The following is a 15,640-nucleotide window of genomic DNA, read 5'->3' as shown; positions in this document are numbered from 1 at the left end:
TGCTCGCCTGAGGTAGAGTATCTTATGACAAGCTGTAGACCACACTATTTACCAAGAGAGTTTTCATCTATATTTTTCGTAGCTGTCTATTTACCACCACAAACCGATGCTGGCACTAAGTCCACACTCAATGAGCTGTATAAGGCCATAAGCAAACAGGAAAACGCTCATCCAGACGTGGCGCTCCTAGTGGCCTCAGACTTTAATGCAGGGAAACTTAAATCCATTTTTACCTAATTTCTACCAGCATGTTAAATGTGCAACCAGAGGGAAATTAACTCTGGACCACCTTTACTCCACAAACAGAGACGCGTACAAAGCTCTCCCTCGCCCTCCATTTGGCAAATCTGACCACAATTGTATCCTCCTGCTTCATGCTTACAAGCAAAAACTAAAGCAAGAAGCACCAGTGACTCGGTCAATAAAGAAGAGGTCAGATGACGCAGATGCTAAACTTCAGGACTGTTTTTCTAGCACAGACTGGAATACGTTACAGGATTCTTCCAATGGCATTGAGGAGTACACCACATCAGTCACTGGCTTCATCAATAAGTGCATCGATGACATTGTCCCCACAGTGACCATACCTACCCCAACCAGAAGCCATGGATTACAGGCAACATCCGCTCTGAGTTAAAGGGTAGTGCTGCCGCGTTCAAGGAGCGGGACTCTAACCCGGACGATTATAAGAAATCCCTCTACGCCCGCAGATGAACCATCAAACAGGCAAAGTGTTAATACAGGACTAAGATTGAAATGTACTACACCAGCTCCAACGCTCGTCGGATGTGACAGGGCTTGCAAACTATTACAGACTACAAAGGGAAGCACAGCCGCGAGCTGCCAATTGACACGAGCCTACCAGCCGAGCTAAATTACTTCTATGCTCGCTTCGAGGCAAGCAACACTGAAGCATGCATGAGAGCATCAGTTGTTCCGGACGACTGTGTGATCCGGCTCTCCGTAGCTGATGTGAGTAAGACCTTTAATAAACAGGTCAACATTCACAAGGCTGCGGGGCCAGACGGATTACCAGGACGTATACTCTGAGCTTCCGCTGACCAACTGGCAAGTGTCTTCACTGACATTTTCAACCTTTAGCACTCACATCTGTAGCCACYAAGTGCTTTGAAAGTCTCGTCATGGCTCACATCAACACCATTATCCCAGAAACACAAAACCCACTCCAATTTGTATACCGCCCCAACAGATCCACAGATGATGCAATCTTTATTGCACTCAACACTGCCCTATGTGAGAATGCTATTCATTGACTACAGCTTAGCGTTCAACACTATAGTGCCCTCAAAGCTAATCACTTAGCTAAGAACCGTGGGACTCAACACCTCCCTCTGCAACTGGATCCTGGACTTCCTGACGGGCCAGGTGGTAAGAGTAGGTAACCTCTCCCCTGCTGATCCTCAACACGGGGGCCCCTCAGGGGTGCATGCTCAGTCCCCTCCTGTACTCCGTGTTCACCCATGACTGCATGGCCAGGCACGACTCCAACACCATCATTAAGTTTGCCGACGACACAACAGTGGTAGGCCTGATCACCGACCACAATGAGACAGCCTATAGGGAGGAGGTCAGAGACCTGGCCGTGTGGTGCCAGGGTAACAACCACTCCCTCAACGTGATCAAGACAAAAGAGATGATTGTGGACTATAAGAAAAGGAGGAAAGAGCACGCCCCCATTCTCATCGACGGGGCTGTAGTGGAGCAGGTTGAGAGATTCAAGTTCCTTGGTGTCCACATCACCAACAAACTATCATGGTCCAAACACACCAAGACAGTCGTGAAGAGGACATGACAAAGCCTATTTCCCCTCAGGATACTGAAAAGATTTGGCATGGGTCCTCAGATCCTTAAAATGTTCTACAGCTGCAKCATCGAGAGCATCCTGACTGGTTGCATCACTGCCTGGTATGGCAACTGCTCAACCTCCGACTGCAGAGGGTAGTACGTACGGCCCAGTACATCACTGGGGCCAAGCTTCCTGCCATCCAGGACCTCTATACCAGGTGGTGTCAGAGGAAGGCCCGACAAATTGTCAAAGACTCCAGCCACCCTAGTCATAGACTGTTTTCTCTGCTACCGCATGGCAAGCGGTATCGGAGCACCAAGTCTAGGTCCAAAAGGCTTCTGAACAGCTTCTATCCCCAAGCCAAAAGACTCCTGAACAGCTAATCGAATGGCTACCCAGACTATTTGCATGGTCCCCCCCACCCCCTCTTTTACGCTGCTGCTACTCTCTGTTTATTATCTATGCATAGTCACTTTAACTCTACCTATATGTACATATTACCGCAATTATTTTTGCCTTATCTATTTTTTACTGAACACTTATTTTTCTTACAACTGCATTGTTGGTTAAGGGCTTGTAAGTAAGCATTTCACTGTAACGTCTACACCTGTTGTATTCGGCACATGTGACAAATAACATTTGATTTGATTTATTACATCCCTCTGTATCATCCTTCCTCTCTAAAGATGTCTCCCAGGCTCGCCAACCCTCTATGCCTGTTAGAAACGGACAACAGACCCCTACACCGGCCCCTCTCCCCGAGACAACCCAGCAGCCTCCGGGTCACTATGCTGTTTCCAGGTCTAAGGTCCAGGCACCAGACTCAGCGGAACCCAGCACTCACCCCCTCCAGATGGGAATAGCATGTCTTACTGGTATGGAAACCCCCTTACATGGTTTGCCTTAGAGACAGAGGTGGATGACATCTCTGTTCAGTGAAAGATCCTCATGTTCCCCTCTCCCATATTTAGGTGGCAGAGACAGGACAGGTCGGTTGGTGGTTGAGGTGTACGGAGACCAGGAAGGATGGAGATCTCCTTCAGTGTCTAGTCTAGAACTCTGCAAACTGCTGCTCTACCTCCACTCTGTAATCAGGTATATATGCATTGTGCATTGTGGTTCAGGCTACAGAGGTTTTTAACCTCAATGGGTTTTACCTGGTTAAAAAAAGGTTAAAGAAAATATTAAATAAAAATAATTCATTGTTTTCATCTTCATATTTTCTAGGAGAGAACTGAGAGAACTTGGACTGACACTAGTTATTGATGCTCGGCAGAATCTACCTCCATCACAGTTCAATAAGGCCTTGCTGATGCTTCAGGTAAGAAAGACTTGACATCTTCCTGGTCATATTGGGATCTGCACTACACAAAATCACATCAAGAGGATAGCAACTTGCTAAAAATTATACTGAACTCAACTAAACTTTTCCCTCTGTTTATTATTTTCTTCATTCCCCTGACTTGTGCTCAGCTTTACCTGCAGGTCACAGGAGGTTGGTGGCAACTTAATTGGGGAGGACAGGCTCGTGGTGATGGCTGGAGCAGAATAGGTGGAATGGTATCAAATGCCATTCCATTCCCTCTGTTCCACCCATTATTATGAGCCATCCTCCCTTCAGCAGCCTCCACTGCTGCAGGTATAGGCTAATGCATTTACTGATAACTATTTATTGCTGTGAGGTCTCATATTTTGAGAATGTTACAGGAGCAGATTCCCCATGCAGTACACAGTGTCCTTATCCTGGTGGAGAAAGAGAGCTGCCATCGCCCAGAGAAACATCCTGGACAACAGGTCAGATCTGAACCAAGGGTTTCCTCTAATGATTTCCATCAGGCTTATCATTTCATGAACAGCTACTGTATTTATTCTGGGAGAATTGCTGTCTGATGTCACTGACTGTCACTGACAGATTGATGTAGTGACATCACTGAAGGCGTTGCACAAGCTGGTGGAGGGGAGCCAGTTGACCTACGGCCTAGAGGGCACCCTGCTCTACAGCCACCAGGACTGGCTGCAGCTCCATCAGGTAGGCCCCTAGAGGGCACCCTCTCTACAGCCACCAGACTGGCTGCAGCTCCATCAGGTAGGCCCCTAGAGACACCCTGCCCTACAGCCACCAGGACTGGCTGCAGCTCCATCAGGTAGTGACCCCTAGAGGACACCCTGTCCTACGTTCACCAGGACTGGCTGCAGCTCCATCAGGTAGGCCCCTAGAGGGCACCCTGCCCTACAGCCACCAGGACTGGCTGCAGCTCCATCAGGTAGGCCCTAGAGTACACCCTGTCCTACGTTCACCAGGACTGGCTGCACGCTCCATCAGGAGGCCCCTAGAGGGCACCCTGCCCTATAGCCACCAGGACTGGCTGCAGCTCCATCAGGTAGACCTCTAGAGGACACCCTGTCCTACATTCACAGGGACTGGCTGCAGCTCCATCAGGTAGGCCCCTAGAGGACACCCTGACCTAGAGCCACCAGGACTGGCTGTAGCTCCATCAAGTAGACCCCTAGAGGACACCCTGTCCTACATTCACCAGGACTGGTTGCAGCTCCATCAGGTAGGCCCCTAGAGGACACCCTGCCCTAGAGCCACCAGGACTAGCTGCAGCTCCATCAGGTAGACCCCTAGAGGACACCCTGTCCTACATTCACCAGGACTGGCTGCAGCTCCATCAGGTAGCCCCCTAGAGGACACCCTGCACTACAGTCACAAGACTGGCTGCAGCTCCATTCAGGTTAGACCCCTAGAGGGCACCCTGCTCTACAGCCACCCTGACTGGCTGCAGCTCCATCAGGTGAGACCCTAGAGGACACCCTGCCCTACAGCCACCCTGACTGGCTGCAGCTCCAGCAGGTAGGTCCCTAGAGGACACCCTGCCCTAGACAGCCACCAGGACTGGCTTGCAGCTCCATCAGGTAGACCCCTAGAGGACACCCTGCCCTACAGCCACCCTGACTGGCTGCAGCTCCATCAGGTAGGACCCCTAGAGGACACCCTGCCCTACAGCCACCAGGACTGGCTGCAGCTCCATCAGGTAGACCCCTAGAGGACAGCCTGCCCTACAGCCACCCGGACTGGCTGCAGCTCCATCAGGTAGGACCCCTAGAGGACAGCCTGCCCTACAGCAACCCCTTGGACTGGCTGCCAGCTCCATCAGGTAGGCCCCTAGAGGACACCCTGCCCTACAGCCACCAGGACTGGCTGCAGCTCCATCAGGTAGACCCCTAGAGGACACCCTGCCCTACAGCCACCCGGACTGGCTGCAACTCCATCAGGTAGACCCTTAGAGGACACCCTGCTGTCACGATCATCGTATTGTGAAAGAGAGGACCAAGGCGCAGCGTGATATAAATACATTCTTCTCTTTATTAGAAGAAGACGAAACGAACACTAATACAAACTAGACAAAACAATAAACCGACGAATGTGAAGCTATGATAAACAAAAGTGCAGACACAGGCAACTTAGACATAGACAATTACCCACAACCTACCTAATGACTATGGCTGCCTAAATATGGCTCCCAATCAGAGACAACGATAGACAGCTGTCTCTAATTGAGAACCAATCTAGGCAACCATAGACTTACATAAACACCTACACTGAACACAACCCCATGAACTCTACAAACACCCCCTAGACAATACAAACACCCTAGACGAGACAAAAACACACAAACATCCCCCATGTCACACCCTGACCTAACTAAAATAATAAAGAAAAACAAAGATAACTAAGGCCAGGGCGTGACACCTGCCCTACAGCCACCCGGACTGGCTGCAACTCCATCAGGTAGACCCTTAGAGGACACCCTGCCCTACAGCCACCCGGACTGGCTGCAACTCCATCATGTGGGACAGTTAGAGCAGTAGACAGACACTAGAGAACTCTTGTTTGTTGTTTTGCTTTGATGTCTGATGAACAGTACATTTGTCTTTCAGAAACTTCATCCCTTCATGTCAGATCTCCAGGAGGCTTCAGGTTTGCTACTGAAGGCCATCAGAAAACTAGAGGGAGGTCGTAAGATTGACAAAGTGCAGGTAATGAATTTAACCTGGACTTTGACGACACTATATTACTGAAAACATGTTGGATTGGAAACTCATCTCTCCATGTGTGGCAGGATGTACAGAGGTGTATTCTAGAACAGAGAACGCTGATGAAGGATGTTCTGGAGGACAGCCGGTTGGTCGCTCTGCAAAGGGAGGGCGGAGCAATGCTGTCCAGGCTGAGGAGGGAGAGTGACCTCAGATACTCTCACTGTGAGGATTACAGGTATACGTTTTTTATTTATTGAACCTTTATTTAACTGGACAAGTCAGTTAAGAACGAATTCTTATTTACAATGACGGCCTACCCCGGCCAAACTCGGACGACGCTGGGCCAATTGTGTGCCGCCCTATGGGACTCCCAATCACGGCCGGATGTGATGCAGCCTGGATTTGAACCAGGGCAGTCCCTGGTTAAAATCCAGGCTGTATCACATCCGGCCGTGATTGGGAGTCCCATAGTGACACCTCTTGCACTGAGATGCAGTGCCTTAGACCGCTGCGCCACTCGGGAGACCACTACCTGTCACTGTTTAGTATGGCTGTGCCAATTGAGAGGCTCCTTCACAAAATTATTATCAATGTATTATTCCCTTGACCTCTGACCTCTCTGTACAGTGATGCTGTAGACTCTGTGACCAGTATGTACAACCATGTAGAAGAGCAAGCCCATATGCTGGTGCAAAGATCCAACATGTCCCTGGAGCACCTTGAATACCTACTTCAACTCAGAGAAATGGAGGGCCACTTCTCTAAGGTACATTCAGAGGCTCCTCATATACATACTGTATACCCGTTATGTAAGGTTCATCCAGGGGCTGTTTTTGTAAGAACGATTGCATGATGATAACTAACTGACTATATGACTACCCCATGTTTTGGGGGTATAACATTTTTATAATCCTCCTCCTCATGTAGATCAGGCAATGGTTTGATGCCGAAGGGGAACGGCGGTTGCTGGAGGCAGAATCGGTGGATGACTCCAAAGAAAAGGTTGCACATACTCTCCAGAGTTTCAGAGCATTCCTTTCTGAAGCCAATGTAAGTCCAACTTTCTCCATTCATTCTCTCTCCACCACACCACGGCAAAGTGTTGACACTGTTTCATACTTGTTTCATTGGAATCTACTTGGACAAGGAGGAATGGAAGTGSCCATGAAAGTCATTTTTACTATCTTACTATCTTTTAGGAGCAGAAGCACCAGGCTATGGTTCTGGTGACAGAGGCAGAGAAGATCCAGGGCCCATCTTCATACCCTGAGACTGAGGTGTTCAGGACCATGGTGTGCACTTTCAAGTCTGGCCTGGCTGACTCCCTCTCACGGGCAGAGAGGTGCTCCAGTGAGCTGGAGACTATGGTTTCTGTGTGCAGCTTCTGTGAACAGGTTGGTGGGATGGGTTTTTCCACAATTGCTGTTTACATCTCATATATAGCATATCATATTGATGTTGACATGTTGTAGGAATATAGGAAAAAGTAATGAAGCTTGAATGACTATCGCCTCTCAATGCTTCTTTCAGGTTTTTTAATAGGTATTCTGCCTCTTTCTTCCAGGCTACTGAACTGGCCAAAGACTGCAGACAATACCTGGGCCAGGAGCAGGTTGGCAGACACCCAGAGACAGATGATATCTCTACACTCCAGATGTACCAGGAGAGCTTTGTTCAGTTCTCCCCAGATCGCTTCCAGGAGGTGAAGGCCCAGGCGTGTGCTCTGAGGGGCTCCAGAGGCATGCGGGTGTGGAACGTAGCCTGGCTCAAGTGTCAGGAGGTTAGGCAGCAACTGGAGGAGAGACTACAGGATGTGGAGAGGGCCTTGCGGAACACAGGCTCCTGGTATGAACAACATAGACATGGTGAGGATCAGGCCACAGCACAGACAGTGACTCATCATGATAGAGCTCTGTTACTGCCCAGACCTGGTCCACCACACTGGTACAATCCCCCAACAGGCTCTATGGTGGAAAGGTATCATGGGATCTTGGAGAGCAGGAACAACTCTGTGACCTGCTATAATATCAACTTCAAGCCTCAGAATAACAGACCTTGTAAAGGGTCAAAGGCCACCACCGTGCCGGCCTCTCCCTGTATCAAATCCATTAGGAGAGCGGAGAGGGATCCCAGCAGGAGAGAGGCCTGTCGAGGGAGGAGTGGAGAGGCCGCCACCCTTGCAGACTCACAGACGGTGGGCTGTGAGTGGTTCACGTGGAACCTGGGCCTGGGCCGGTCCATGAGCGAGGACTCGTGTGCAACCGCCATGTCCAGTCAGTCTGAGGCTCGGATCCAGACACAGTCCTGCTCCCACGGGCAACCCTCCTGCCGGATCCTGCAGGCTGCTCAGAAGTTCCAGATCTCACGGCATGGCAGCTTCTGCTCAGCAGTGTCCTGTAGTGGCCAAGAGAGGGCAGAGAAGGCCTCTTCAAGGAATACTAGCTCATCAGTGAGAAGGTGTGAGGGAACAACATCTCTGGCAAGTCCAGAGGAGAACGCTGGCAGTGTTATGTGAGTTACTTATTGTATTTTTATCCTTCTGTGCTTTTTCTGTCTCTAAGCTTGCACTGCAGTGGCAGAGGTACATTACAGTATTGCATTATTTTTGTTGTTGGTGTAACTTTATATCTCTGTAGGAAGCTGCAGAGGATCATGGAGGAACTGCTGTTAACAGAAAGGGAGTATGTGCGTTCCCTGGGCTACATCCTGATGCATTACCTCCCCCTACTGGAGAGGACTGACGTGCCCCAGGACCTGCGGGGCAAACGTGGAGTGATATTTGGAAACCTGGAGAAGCTGTATGACTTCCACGGCCATTTCTTCCTCAGGGAGCTGGAGGCCTGTCAGACAGAACCCTTAGGAGTGGCTCGTTGCTTCCTAAGATACGTGAGTTACAGTTCACCTGCTCATGTCTCTTAATTCACATTTTCTACATGTTAAGCTTGAGTTCTATAACTCTGTTGATTTGTTGAATTTGCTACTGAAGTTGATACCTTGAATATTCCTGTTGTGACTGTAAACTCTCCCCCCTATATCCAGAGAGAAAGTTTAGGCCTTTATGCTCTCTACAGTAAGAACAAGCCTCAGTCAGATGCCTTAATACTTCACCATCGCCATGACATCTTCAAGGTGAGGCACTCCCATCAATGCTCAATGTCAAGGATCAATGGTCAATTCCTATCAATGCTCTCTCCATCCCTCCTGTGACCAATTCTCTGTGCCATCTCCTCCCACTCCAGAGGAAGCAGCAGGAGCTGGGGGACCACATGGACCTGTCCTCCTACCTGCTGAGGCCCATCCAGAGGATCAGTAAGTACAGCCTGCTGCTGCAGGACATGCTGGGGGTATGTGGGCCTCAGAGAGACAGGGACAGGGAAGAGCTCCAGGCTGCAGCCGATGTGATCCGCTTCCAGATGCGTCATGGCAATGACCTCCTCACCATGGACGCCATCCAGGACTGTGACGTAAGTTTACCAACCAAATCATAACAATCTCCAAAATAATGTGTAACTTATGAACAGCTGTCTAAATGTGAGGGCAATGTGGGCGTATAAGGGGAAAATGATCGCCTATTACTGTATAAACACTATCAAGGATTTTCAGGAAAAACATGGATGTCTTTTTCTCCACTCCTACCCCTCCAGGTGAATCTGAAGGAGCAGGGCCAGRTGATTCGCCAGGATGAGTTCATCGTGTTCTTCAGAAAGAAGAAGTGCTTCCGCCATATCTTCCTCTTCCAGGATCTCATTCTCTTCAGCAAGACGAAGAAGACAGATGTGGGCAATGATGTGTACATCTACAAACAGTCTTTCAAAGTGTGTATACAATATAAAGACATGTTTTACATGAACAACCGTAAAGGACCCCATTTTCAGAATAAATACTTTGTATTGTTTTCATTGTTCAACCAAAATAATGCAATCTTACCGGCCTTTATGTTTGCGAAACAAAGACCAAATCATCCAGCCCTTATGTTGAAATTGCTAACAGAAAGCAGTGTTTATTTAGCCTTTCTTTCTTTTGTCTTTCTTTCACTTCTGTTTCTGTCTAGACGTCTGATATCGGGATGACACATAACTCTGGAGAGAGTGGTCTGTGTTTTGAGATCTGGATCCGTAGGAGGAAGTCCCAGGACACGTACACTCTGAAGGCTGACAGGGCAGAGGTGAAGAGGTCTTGGACCAGAGACCTGGAGCAGATTCTCTGGGAACAAGCTGCCTACAGCAGAGGTTAATCCTCCATTCTGTATATGCCCTGTCAATCGCTATTCATGACTTTTATCAACTGTCTACTTCAAATGTGATTTTTAAGTCATAGACTTTATTTGTTTGTTCCTCTAGCCGACCTCAGTGTCTGTAATTATTGATATATTTTTTTGGGGGGGGTGTAATTGTGAACAAATACATCTTACTGATGTTTTGGTAAAATGTGTTAGAGTGTGTTTGGTGTGTTGTAGACCTGCGGATGCAGGAGAGGGTGTTCAATGGGATGGGGAGGAAACCTTTCATGGACATCCAGCCTAGTGAGGCTGCAATCTGTGACAGGGCTGTCAACTGTGTCCTGCTAGGAAGAGGTACTGTATAAAGTCCACAGCCAAGTCCCAAGTCCCATACCCATGAACTAACAACACAAATGCGTGATGTACTCACTGAATGAATTGTCTCTTTCCTTTGTCAGCCCCGGTGCCGTCTTGTCTACAAACAGATCTTGAATATCTCCGGCCCAACTCCATTGGTTCAGGCAGTAGTGCATCTACCTCCTGCAGCCACTCATCTTCCTCCTCTGGACGAGGTTCTTTACCTCCGGTTGGTTACCCTGGCAACCAGACACAAGGTGGGGAGGCCAATCATATTGTTCATTCTTTCCCGGCAACTGTGACGGAAGAGGACCTCAGTAATCATCATAATCACCAGAAACAAAACCTTCATCTCAGTGAGTTTTCTTGTTCTTGGATGGTACATGATGACTACAGACTAAAACTAACAGACATACAGAACTTTACTCTTGATACATTGGCTTGCAAAYGTATTCACCCACTTTGGAATTTTTCCTATTTTGTTGCCTTATAACCTGGAATTAAAATAGATGTTTGGGGGGTTTGTATCATTTGATTTACACAACATGCCTACCACTTTGAAGATGCAAAATATTTTTTCTTGTGAAACACAGCTTTTCAGAACAGGTGTATATACAGTGGGGAGAACAAGTATTTGATACACTGCTGATTTTGCAGGTTTTCCTACTTACAAAGCATGTAGAGGTCTGTAATTGTTATCATAGGTACACTTCAACTGTGAGAGACGGAATCTAAAACAAAAATCCAGAAAATCACATTGTATGATTTTTAAAGTAAAATAATTTGATTTTATTGCATGACAAAGTATTGAACATTCAGAAAAGCCAGACACTTAATATGTTGTACAGAAACTTTTGTTTCCAATACAGAAGTCATAGGTGTCTGTAGTTCTTGACCAGGTTTGCACACACTGCAGCAGGGATTTGGCCCCACTCCTGCCATACAGACCATTCTCCAGATCCTTTCAGTTTCGGTGCTGTCGCTGGGCAAACGGACTTGTTTCGCAGGCCCCTCCAAAGTTTCTTATTGGGTTCAGGTCTGAGACTGGCTAGGCCACTCCAGGACCCTTGAGATGCTTCTTGCGAGCCACTCCTTAGTTGCCCTGCTGTGTGTTTCGCTCGTTGTTCAATGCTGGAAGACCCAGCCACGACCCATCTTCAGATGCTTCTTACTGAGGGAAGGAGGTTGTTGGCCAAAGAATCTCCGGATACAGCCCCATCCATCCTCCCCTCAATACTGTGCAGTCGTCCGTCCCCTTGCCAGAAAAGGCATCCCCAAAGAAATGATGTTCACCTCCATGCTTCGACGGTTGGGATGTTGTTCTTGGGTTTACTCATCTTCTCCCTCCAAACACGGCGAGTGGATTTCAGACCAAAAGCTCTATTTTTGTCTCATCAGACCACTACCTTCTTCCCATCCCCCTCTGGATTAATGCCAGATGTCATTGGCATAACTTCAGACGGGCCTGGACATGCGCTGCTTGAGCAGGGGAACCTTGCCGTGCGCTGCAGATTTTAACATACGCGTAGTGTGTTACTAATGTTTTCTTTGAGACTGTGGTCCCAGCTCTCTTCAGTCATTGACCAGTCCTGCCGTGTAGTTCTGGGCTGATCCCTCACCTTCCTCATGATCATTGATGCCCCACGAGTGAGATCTTGCGTGGAGCCCCAGACCGAGGGTGATTGACTGTCATCTTTAACTTCTTCCATTTTCTAATAATTGCGCCAACAGTTGTTGTTCCTTCTCACCAAACTGCTTGCCTATTGTTCTGTAGCCCATCCTACCTTGTGCAGGTCTACAATTTTATCCCTGATGTCCTTACACAGCTCTCTGGTCTTGGCCATTGTGAGAGGTTGGAGTCTGTTTGATTGAGTGTGTGACAGGTTCTTTTATACAGGTAATGAGTTCAAACAAGTGCAGTTAATACAGGTAATGAGTGGAGAACAGAGGGCTTCTTAAAGAAAAACTAACAGGTCTGTGAGAGCCGGAAATCTTACTGGTTGTGGTAGATCAAATACTTATGTCATGCAATAAAATGCAAATTAATTACTTAAAAATCATACAATGTGATTTTCTGGATTTTGAAGTGTACCTATGATAAAAATTACAGACCTCTACATGCTTTGTAAGTAGGAAAACCTGCAAAATCGGCAGTGTATCAAATACTTGTTCTCCCCACTGTATACTGAGATCATGTGACAGATCATGTGACACTTAGATTGGACACAGGTGGACTTTATTTAACAAATTATGTGACTGAAGGTAATTGGTTGCACCAGATCTTATTCAGGGGCTTCATAGCAAAGGGGGTGAATACATATGCACGCACCACTTTTCCGTTTTTATTTTTAAGTTATTTTTAAGTTATTTTTTCATTTCACTTCATAAATTTGGACTATTTTGTGTATGTCCGTTACATGAAATCCAAATAAAAATCTATTTAAATTACAGGTTGTAATACAACAAAATAGGAAAAACACCAAGGGGATGAATACTTTTGCAAGGCACTGTATGTGCAAGCATGTGTCTAAACCTGAGTGATGCCATATCTACATACCTTTCTGTTGATATTCCAGTGGGCTGCACAGATTCGTCAGGTGAGAGTACCAGTGTGTTCATAAGCTCGGAACGCAGCTGCCTCTCTGCTATTGGTGGAGAGGTGGAGGACTCGTCATCTGTTACGTCCCAGAGTTCCCAGTCCCATGTCAGCCAGAGAACAGCAGCACCCAGCCTCAAAAAGAACAGCTCACCTGCTACCATCAGGAAGAAGCCCTCCATCTCTCCCAAACCACCAGTGCTGGCTGCTCCACAGAGCCTGCAAAAGGTGTGGTGAAATGATGTGATCAAGCCAGTAATTGGATCTAATTGTAAACCTTCATAAAAATTACACTGCACTCTTTCAAATGTATGAATTTAGTTACATTATGTATATTCCATCTCTATGAAGATCAAAGAAAACCGACGGCCAGTACTTTCTTCACAGGGCAAAGAAATGGTTGCTATAGGAAAATCAACAGAAGTTTAACCTGTGGATTCAACGGGTGAGTTGAAACCAAATACAGTACTTTTCATTGCCATGTACGGGGCATAGATGTGCAATGTAGTCATTTAACTTATTATGGGATTGATTTTCTCCCTGATGGTTTCATCCAGTCAGATTGATGGTGCAGCCTACTGAGAACGTCCTGTGGATCTCTGAGGAGTGATGATGGWGTGCAGTCAAGCTGACCATCCTGGCATGAAGAAGGTTTGAATTAAAAACGCTTTTGATAACAGATATAGTAACTAAGACCTCTAGTTGACAAGCACTGGAGAGAAAGTCACTTTTGTTTTTAAAAGAGCTACTGTATCTGGAATATTCTAGCTGAAATATCATGAAAATGAACACCTGATGAACTGTGGTTAGCTTAAAAGGTGTCCATTCATCTGATAATACTACTTGAACAACCACTTCTTTATCAGCTACTGCTTTAACTGAATGACTATGCGTTTGACATCATTGGCTCATAGAACTGACTTCCCTTTTTCTTGTAATATGATTGAAATCTCAGCTATGAATTTCAATGTTGCAAATTTCTTTGGAACTGACACATCCTTCCCATGTGATGTTGACTCTCTTGATTACCACATTTTTACACATATTTAACACTGTTTATAATAYCAATGTAGACATTGTCAAACAACTGGCGAAAGAAACAACAGTCTTGTCCCCATCAGTTTTCTCTGCAGGTTCAGGGCAACTTGTCAGTGGCATGCTTAGACATGATTTGCTACCCAGACAGGTAAATAGATTTGGGATCAATTATCCAGGGTCAAAATAAGCCCACTGACAGGTGGGAAGAGAAGCAGCAATATACATAGGCCGTGATTCAATCCAATCGCAGATTTGGACAATGCACCATTTAAGGTAATTTCGGATTGAGCCAACATATGCAGCGTTTACCGTGAATGTGGCCTCTGTGAACACGGGAATATTGCTTATAAAACGTGCATTGCGGAGAGATTGCGATCAGATTGAACCCCGGCCTTAATCTATTTTTTCCATTTGGACAGAAAGCTCTGTGAATATAATCTCTGGAAAGTGCGAACACCACTAACTGGCAATTATGTAAGGGTCCGTCTGYCATCATCAGAAGCCACCAATTTCTGACTGACTATTATCCGGTTCAGTCAACATTTKATTTTACAATACTGTCATTATAAAATATGTACATTATTGACTTCTTTCTTTTCTTTTATTAGAAAAATGAATGAGCAACTTTACTTCCTTTTTAAATGTCAATATGGTATGACATTCTTTGAATCCACTGTTACCAATGTTAGTTTTGTTCATTGTACACATTTCCCTTTTTCTTTTTTTTGTTATGTTTTTTATATCCTGCTCAATGCAATGATTCTCACTGCAAGCTATTTGATCAATGCCATTTTTGTAGACAATTGAGGACTTTTGCCTGTATTTCTCCAGCAGCTAGTTTGAACTGCAGCTTACCCTTATGTTGTGCAATTAGAAGAAATGGGAACAACTTCCTTCACTGGAAAATGAAACTTGCCACCTCAAAAGGTCATAGGTCATGACTAAACCTTGTGACCTGACTGACCGAGTATAGTCCTTTTGGTCAACACATAGCTATCGGTTAAACTGTCTGTATCAGATAATTAATAACACTGTTGTGTAGGCAAGTGGTTCCCAACTCCGGTCCTCCGTACTGGAGGACCGGAGTTGGGAACAGCAGACATTTTTATTGTAGTCCCGGACAAGCACACCTGATTTAGCTTGTCAACTAATCATCAGGCCCTCAATGAGTTGAATCAGTACTGTATGTTTGTCTGGGGCTACAACACAAATGTGTGCTGTTGTTGGTATTTTAGGACCAGAGTTGGGAACCAGTGGTGTAGGCTACCCTGCTGAACTGAACGCTCCTCTACCAGCTCCCTTCCACTGTCCTGAAAAGTCAAACATGGGTTAACTGCAGTGTCAGTGCACAGAACATGAGTATAAAAATGAGGCATTGAGATATTATTTATTTAAATGTGGGTTGTCATTTAATTATAACCTCTGTCTATGATATTAATATATGTTACAAAAAACAATAATGACATAAAAGGTTTATGCAAAAATGTGTTTGTTGTTATTTTATCTGAAGATTAGTAGAAAACTGTTGTAAAGTATTTATAGACCTCCATGCAAGTGTCAGGTCTGTGTGAGTCATTGTTAC

General features: G+C 46.3%; 1 protein-coding gene across 4 annotated transcripts in view; it reads left to right on the top strand.

Annotated features, from left to right (window-relative positions):
- LOC111976719 (pleckstrin homology domain-containing family G member 4B) overlaps nt 1-15,542 on the top strand; it is a 29,513-nt gene extending 13,971 nt beyond the window's left edge. The window contains exons 4-24 of one of the 4 annotated variants that reach the window (XM_070447930.1): nt 2,494-2,682; nt 2,779-2,902; nt 3,035-3,128; nt 3,515-3,601; nt 3,720-3,836; nt 5,750-5,848; nt 5,932-6,083; nt 6,476-6,614; nt 6,776-6,898; nt 7,048-7,242; nt 7,413-8,359; nt 8,485-8,734; nt 8,888-8,977; nt 9,088-9,312; nt 9,493-9,663; nt 9,900-10,077; nt 10,305-10,421; nt 10,526-10,780; nt 13,001-13,248; nt 13,408-13,465; nt 13,582-15,542. In XM_070447930.1, the coding sequence (XP_070304031.1) occupies nt 2,494-2,682; nt 2,779-2,902; nt 3,035-3,128; nt 3,515-3,601; nt 3,720-3,836; nt 5,750-5,848; nt 5,932-6,083; nt 6,476-6,614; nt 6,776-6,898; nt 7,048-7,242; nt 7,413-8,359; nt 8,485-8,734; nt 8,888-8,977; nt 9,088-9,312; nt 9,493-9,663; nt 9,900-10,077; nt 10,305-10,421; nt 10,526-10,780; nt 13,001-13,248; nt 13,408-13,449 (3,842 nt within the window). In that variant the 3' untranslated portion in view covers nt 13,450-13,465; nt 13,582-15,542. Of the gene's footprint in view, nt 1-2,493; nt 2,683-2,778; nt 2,903-3,034; nt 3,129-3,514; nt 3,602-3,719; nt 3,837-5,749; nt 5,849-5,931; nt 6,084-6,475; nt 6,615-6,775; nt 6,899-7,047; nt 7,243-7,412; nt 8,360-8,484; nt 8,735-8,887; nt 8,978-9,087; nt 9,313-9,492; nt 9,664-9,899; nt 10,078-10,304; nt 10,422-10,525; nt 10,781-13,000; nt 13,249-13,371; nt 13,466-13,577 lie in introns of all 4 variants that reach the window. The other 3 variants (XM_070447929.1, XM_070447928.1, XM_024005782.3) reach the window with 3 other exon arrangements.
- Nucleotides 15,543-15,640: the final 98 nt, after the last annotated feature.

Source organism: Salvelinus sp. IW2-2015, linkage group LG17, assembly GCF_002910315.2.
Source record: "Salvelinus sp. IW2-2015 linkage group LG17, ASM291031v2, whole genome shotgun sequence".
Lineage (NCBI taxonomy): Eukaryota > Metazoa > Chordata > Actinopteri > Salmoniformes > Salmonidae > Salvelinus > Salvelinus sp. IW2-2015.
Note: the sequence above shows the minus strand (reverse complement) of the source record. Positions and strands in the feature narration are given on the sequence as shown.